The sequence below is a fragment of the Sinocyclocheilus grahami genome, unplaced genomic scaffold (assembly GCF_001515645.1).
Source record: "Sinocyclocheilus grahami isolate Dianchi unplaced genomic scaffold, SAMN03320097.WGS_v1.1 scaffold184.1, whole genome shotgun sequence".
Taxonomy (NCBI): Eukaryota; Metazoa; Chordata; class Actinopteri; order Cypriniformes; family Cyprinidae; genus Sinocyclocheilus; species Sinocyclocheilus grahami.
The window spans coordinates 65,046-72,377 of NW_015505363.1; the positions used below are offsets into that span (position 1 = coordinate 65,046).

General features: G+C 37.1%; 1 protein-coding gene and 1 pseudogene across 2 annotated transcripts in view; one reads left to right on the plus strand and one right to left on the minus strand.

Annotated features, from left to right (window-relative positions):
- Positions 1-1,092, minus strand: part of LOC107594471 (7-dehydrocholesterol reductase-like) — a 9,966-nt gene extending 8,874 nt beyond the window's left edge. For both annotated transcript variants that reach the window (XM_016284530.1, XM_016284529.1), the window contains exon 1: positions 1,022-1,092. In XM_016284530.1, coding sequence (XP_016140016.1) covers positions 1,022-1,079 — 58 coding nt within the window. In that variant the 5' untranslated portion in view covers positions 1,080-1,092. The remainder of the gene's footprint in view (positions 1-1,021) is intronic.
- A 993-nt stretch (positions 1,093-2,085) lies between these two features.
- LOC107594488 (glutamine-dependent NAD(+) synthetase-like) overlaps positions 2,086-7,332 on the plus strand; it is a 6,589-nt pseudogene continuing 1,342 nt past the window's right edge.

Consider the following 7,332-nt stretch of genomic DNA (forward strand, 5'->3'; position numbering starts at 1 on the left):
GTCTTAACCGTGGCTTGTGTACTGCAAACACATACCAGCTTCATCACTGTGTCTGTCACGCGACTCTGTTCCCCTTTCGGGCTTGAACTGATGGTAAAACTAATGACATTATTTACTGTCTTTACATTAATTTTGAAGATGAAGCTCGCCATTATGGTAAAGGGGCGTTACTTTTCCAAAGAGTGCTTGCAGTGTTCAGCCAATCACAATGCACTGGGTCAGCTGGCCAATCAGAGCAGACTGCGCTTGTCGGAAGGAGGGACTTTGTAGAAAACTAAGCGTTTGAGAGAGGCATAGAGAACCTACAATAATGTACAGTATTTGAAAAATAATGTGCTTTTTTAACATTAAAACATGTCAACATTTTCTGTTACACAAAATAATTATCTTTATAAAAGCATCATATGACCCCTTTAATACCGCGTGGTTTATATACATGTTGCTGCTGATTGGGTTGACATGTTTGACACACCCACCAAACAATAAAAAACGCATCTCAAACCCCGTTGCACACCGTTTCCAGGAAGCATGTCGTTCAAACCGGAAACCGTAGCTAAACGGTGCACAACGGTTTGAGCTTGAACTTGCCCCAGTTTAAAGCGAAATATGACTCCAGTCGTAACATACTTCCAGGACTGTAAGATTATAGTCATATCAATGCCATTCTCCAGTGTGACAGTTGTAATTCCCCCCCCCCCCAAAAAAAACGACCATTAAGCAGGATGCAGACACTAAAAAGTCTTTTGAAAAGGTGTGTGTACATACAGCGCTGGAGAAAACATGTGTATAGTTTACAATGCAGTCATGCCACACAAAATCATCATTCTATTCTGTTAATAAAGTTACATCTTGTAGTTGGATTAGAAAGGGAAGTGCTGCACAATAAACGCATAGATTTTAATAAGCTGTACATGCAATGCATAATGCTGGAAATATTGACTTATATAAGATTATAACACGTGGCAAAAGGTAATGCATAAAAACAACTGTTTAAAAAGTGAAATATCACAAAACGCTTACAAGTTGCAGGGGCTGATGCTGCGCCACTTCACGCTGCCCAGATGTTCACACACAGTCATGTAACGAGCAAAGGGGAGTCTCTAGCCGAGTTCTAACTCCACCCACAAGCGACGTACATCCAATCAGAGACAGATGAAATACATACTCGTGTCAGTGATTGGTCAACCGAGACCTGAAGCCATGAGCGCCTGATGAGCTCAGCCCATGCATCCTGCTGTCTTCGTCAAGAGCGTCCATCTGCACCACATTTACGCATTTACATTGGAGCGTTAGAAATGAAAAACGCATGATCAATTGCAATTCGCCAGTATAGAACACGGAATGTATTAATTGGAAGGAAAATATCAACCTTTTCATAAACACACGTAAAACCTTTACTTAGTCCACTGGCAAATTTGTAGATAAAACATCTCACTTATTATTAAAAGCTAATAATCAGTGTATAATTGCCATCAAAAACATAAAAGAAATAGCATCTTATAAAGAAACGTATTATTACATTTATTATTGATGCATTATGCATTTATTTAAAATGTATTTTAGTATTGAAAAACCAGTTTGACTCCTTGTGTGTTTATTCTTACTAAATTTAAATACGTTGAAAAATACTTTTTTCACAGGTGTGTGGCTTTCCTAATCAAGTCCAATCAGTATAATCAAACACAGCTGGACTCAAATGAAGGTGTAGAACCATCTCAAGGATGATCAGAAGAAATGGACAGCCCCTGAGTTAAATATATGAGTGTCACAGCAAAGGGTCTGAATACTTAGGACCATGTGATATTTCAGTTTTTCTTTTTTAATAAATCTGCAAAAATGTCAACAATTCTGTGTTTTTCTGTCAATATGGGGTGCTGTGTGTACATTAATGAGGAAAAAAAATAACTTAAATGATTTTAGCAAATGGCTGCAATATAACAAAGAGTGGAAAATTTAAGGGGGTCTGAATACTTTCCGTACCCACTGTATATATACATACATAATTTAATTTAATTTATGATACATATGGGTATGATACATTTAATTTATGATACATACGAGTTAGTTACTAAAATTGTTGTAAGAATGTTGAAAACTGATGATACTGTATTTGTGGTCCTTCACAAATCTTTCATATACATCAGTGGGTACGGCTGTGCGGACCATTTCTACGAGTCAGACACCCTGCTCCATTGTTTCCAGGTTCTGAAGTCGCTCTTGGAATCTCCTTTGACCCAAGACATCATCTGTGATGTGGGAATGTAGGTGGTATTGTTTAAAACATTAGGAAATAGAAAAAAAATTGCCTGTTATGCATCACAATGTTCGATACAGCTGCAGAGTCATTTTCTTGAACAAGTAAGATATTACTAGAGTACAGCATTATAAAGCATTTGTATTACTGCTTAATAATCAGATAATTACAATAATGCAAAAATATGTATAATAATATCTAATAATATGTCTATTTTTATATTTGACAGAAAGATACTGTTAATTCGTCCTAAAATGATTTTGGCTAATTATGGCAACAACAGGGAATTTTCCATGATGTATTGGTTAAATCTTGGGGTCATTTGCCTAGCAAAGTCTTTAATAGTCAGTGATAAATGATAGATCACATATGAAATAAATTGCGTTGCTGATATGTTGAGGAGTACTTTTTACCCAGAATGATACAAGATCTGACAGGGCAGGTAAAATAATATTATCTTGTAATATCTAATTATAAAGCACAATTATTAGTGGTATGTAATTATTACTTCAGAGGGTAGTCCGGACTGCTGAGCGAATCATTGGTACAACCCTCCCTTCTCTCCAAGAACTGTACTCGTCCAGGGTGAGCAAAAGGGCTGGCAGAATCACTCTGGACCCCTCACATCCAGCACACTCCCTCTTTGAACTGTTGCCATCTGGTCGACGCTACAGAGCTCTGAGCACCAGAACGACCAGACACAGGAACAGTTTCTTCCCTCAGGCCATCCATCTCATGAACACTTGACAATAACTGTGGAACACACACTATTTATTCACTCATACACTTATTTATCTAACACACACACTCAGTCTACATTTCAATTTGCACATAATATACCTGTACATACAACTGTCTATTGCTATATACCTGTACATACAATTGTCGATTTGTATATTTTTATTCCTTAGTTACTTGTTCTATTTTTCTATTTTTTATTATCTGTGTTTTTGTTCTGTCACTGTCATTCTGTTACACTGTGGAGCTTCTGTCATGAAAACAAATTCCTCGTATGTGTAAACATACCTGGCAATAAAAACTCATTCTGATTCTGATTCTGATTAATAATGGTTTGGTTTGGTGCTCATGAAACCAGCTCATATTCACACACACACAAAAAAACCCCCGAATATTTTTGTGGAAACCGTGATACACAGCCATTCAAAAGTTTGGTATAAGTAAGATAAAAAACAAAAACAAAAGGAATTAAACAAATGAATACTTCTGTTCAGAAAGGATGCATTAAATTGATCAAAAGTAAAGACATTTATAATGTTAGAAAAGTGTTCTATTTCTTTTGAATATCTGTTCGTGAAAGAATCCTGACAGAGAAAGAATCCAGAAATATTTAGCAGCAAAATCTGTTTTCAACATTGATAATAATAAGAACCATTATTAATAATTAAGTATCAAAAATACTCTTAATTATTCTTATTCTATATATGTATATTTGCAACGGCACATTATTTGACATAAATAATAAGCTCAGCTGTCCTCATTGATAGACCACAGTGCCGTTTGGAGATGGGGTGCTGTCCTCCAAGGACACCTGCATAGGGAGTGAGATTTGTGCTGAGCTGTGGAACCCCAGGAGGTAATGCTCTGCAAACAATAATCTCATCAATACTGTATGAATGTCAAATTATTGTTTTTTTTAACGAATTCTTACTAGGCTGTTCCTTTAATCCTTTCCTAATCTCCTGCAGAGAACATTTAGACATTTAGACATTTATGTTATGCTATAATCTGGTGAAATAAAACATGGATGTAGTTCCATAATTGCTTTTCTTTGAAAAATGTAACTAACTTTTACTTCTCTCTTTAGTCCACATGTTGACATGGGTTTAGATGGTATTGAGATCTTTACCAATTCCTCTGCAAGTTACCATGAGCTACGTAAAGGCTGACCACAGGGTGAACTTGGTCAAATCTGCCACCACTAAGGTAAATAGATTATAGTAATATTTCTGAATGACTTAAATCATGTTAAAATAGAAAACCGTTATTTTAAATTGTTATAACATTTTACAATATCACTGTTAGCACTGTATTTATGATCAAATAAATAGGCTACAGCCTTGGTGAGAATAAGATACTTTTTCAAAAACATCTTTCAACAACTTCTTTCAAAATCTTAATTATTCCAAACATTTTACAGTACATATTAATGAATCCAATTATAAGTGGCCTTTGTAAAGATAGTGTTGACAATGAGCCTTATATTTAGAATATGTTTGTTTCAGAGTGGAGGGATCTATCTATTTGCCAATCAGAAGGGCTGTGCTACAGTCTGTACTATGACGGGTGTGCTGTGATTGCCATCAATGGAGATATTGTTGCCAGAGGAACGCAGTTCTCACTTGAGGATGTAGTATGTGTCAGTTCACACTTATTTGAATAATGAAACTCACCCCAGTGACTGTGATTAACATGCTGAATATTTCAGTTTGAGCAATCAGATTTCTTCTGACTTGCAGGAGGTTGTCACAGCCACTCTTGATCTGGAAGATGTTCGCAGCTATCGAGGAGAGAGGTGTCACCCACACATGGTGAGCAACATTAAAAGACACCAGTGTTTAAAGTGACAAAACATGCTTTAAATATGTTTCTTACTGCACAGGAATATGAGCACAAACCTTATCAGAGGATCCAAACGGACTTCACTCTGTCTGACTGTGATGACAGGTGTCTGCCCACGCACCAGCCTGTTGAGTGGATTTTCCACACGCCAGAAGAAGAGATCAGGTAACTTTAATGGGGGGAAAAAATGTCACTTACACATAACCTAGATGTATACATTTAAAGGCATAGTTCACCCAAAAATACAAATTTGCTGACAAGGTACTCTCCCTCAGGACATCCAAGATGTAGATGAGTTTGTTTCTTCATTGGAACAGATTTGGAGAAATTTAGCATTACATCACTTGCTCAGCAATGGGTCCTCTGCAGTGAATGGGTGCCGTCAGAATGAGAGTCCAAACAGCTGATAAAAACGTCACAATAATCCACAAGTAATCCACACCACTACAGTCCATCGGTTAATATCTTGTGAAGTGAAAAGCTGCATGTTTGTAAGAAACCAATCCACAATTAAGGCGTTTTAACTTTCAACCATTTTAACTTTAAAGTCGGCATGAAATCAAAATTGACTTTATTTACTTTACTAGCGCACATTGCTAGTCTTGATGTGAACAATTAATCTGTGCAAGTTAATCCGCTGAAAAAAGGGTTTGTCTTGGTAATCTTTAATCAAAATCGGAACATTTGCTTCCGCTCTGGAATGGCAGTCCTTCTCTGATGATGTCAGTTTGACGGCTTGGGCAGAATATCCTTAAACACACCCCTCCAACCGTTAGATTGCTATGAGTGAGAGACAGAGAGGATGAGCGCCAAAATAAAACCATGCCCTCTATTCAATATTCCGTTTCAGCTGGAAATGCGTCATTACACTGAAATAAAGTCGGCAGCAACTTCCGGTTCACGCAGACTTTAAACTGATTTCATGATAACACTTCCTCCAATTAAAAAAGTCTGTTCCAATTAAAAAAAGCAGTTTGGACTCTCATTCTGACGGCACCCATTCACTGCAGAGGATCATGATGTAATGCTAAATTTCTCCAAATCTGTTCAGATGAAGAATCAAGCTCATCTTCAATGCCCCGAGGGTGAGTAACATTTTCAGAAATTTTACTTTCATTTAAAAACTTTAGTAAATGTACACACATATTGGGGTACAAATGATGAAGACCACACTGAAAATCACATGTTTATTTTGGGTGTTCTTTCAGTCTTGGTCCTGCCTGTTGGTTATGGGACTACTTGAGGAGGAGTGGACAGGTGTGTTTGTTTAAATTCTATTTTGCATGTAAATATCAGTGTTTATATTGTGCTGAATTTATGCAATTTAATAAAACTTGGTGCTTGTTTTCTTACCAGTCTTATTAGCTAATATCTTTATTTGCATGTTATTGCTTATGGTCATGAATGTGAAGATATAGGACATCTTTAGCTAATGAGATTTGTGTGTTTTGTTGTTTTCAGGCTGGCTTCCTTCTTCCCCTTAGTGGTGGTGTGGACAGTTCATCCACTGCCTGCATTGTGTACTCCATGTGTGTGCAAATCTGCCAAGCTGTCAAAGATGGGGACTCTCATTCTGACGGCACCCATTCACTGCAGAGGATCATGATGTAATGCTAAATTTCTCCAAATCTGTTCAGATGAAGAATCAAGCTCATCTTCAATGCCCCGAGGGTGAGTAACATTTTCAGAAATTTTACTTTCATTTAAAAACTTTAGTAAATGTACACACATATTGGGGTACAAATGATGAAGACCACACTGAAAATCACATGTTTATTTTGGGTGTTCTTTCAGTCTTGGTCCTGCCTGTTGGTTATGGGACTACTTGAGGAGGAGTGGACAGGTGTGTTTGTTTAAATTCTATTTTGCATGTAAATATCAGTGTTTATATTGTGCTGAATTTATGCAATTTAATAAAACTTGGTGCTTGTTTTCTTACCAGTCTTATTAGCTAATATCTTTATTTGCATGTTATCTCTTTCTTGTCTTGGTCCTGCCTGTTGGTTATGGGACTACTTGAGGAGGAGTGGACAGGTGTGTTTGTTTAAATTCTATCTTGCATGTAAATATCAGTGTTTATATTGTGCTGAATTTATGCAATTTAATAAAACTTGGTGCTTGTTTTCTTACCAGTCTTATTAGCTAATATCTTTATTTGCATGTTATTGCTTATGGTCATGAATGTGAAGATATAGGACATCTTTAGCTAATGAGATTTGTGTGTTTTGTTGTTTTCAGGCTGGCTTCCTTCTTCCCCTTAGTGGTGGTGTGGACAGTTCATCCACTGCCTGCATTGTGTACTCCATGTGTGTGCAAATCTGCCAAGCTGTCAAAGATGGCAGTAAGTCCAAAACACACACACACACACACACACACACACACTCACTCACTCACTCACTCACTCACAGACACACACACACACACACACAACACATGTCTGGTCAGCTATCCTTGTGGGGACTCTCCGTAGGCATAATGGTTTTTATACTGTACAGACC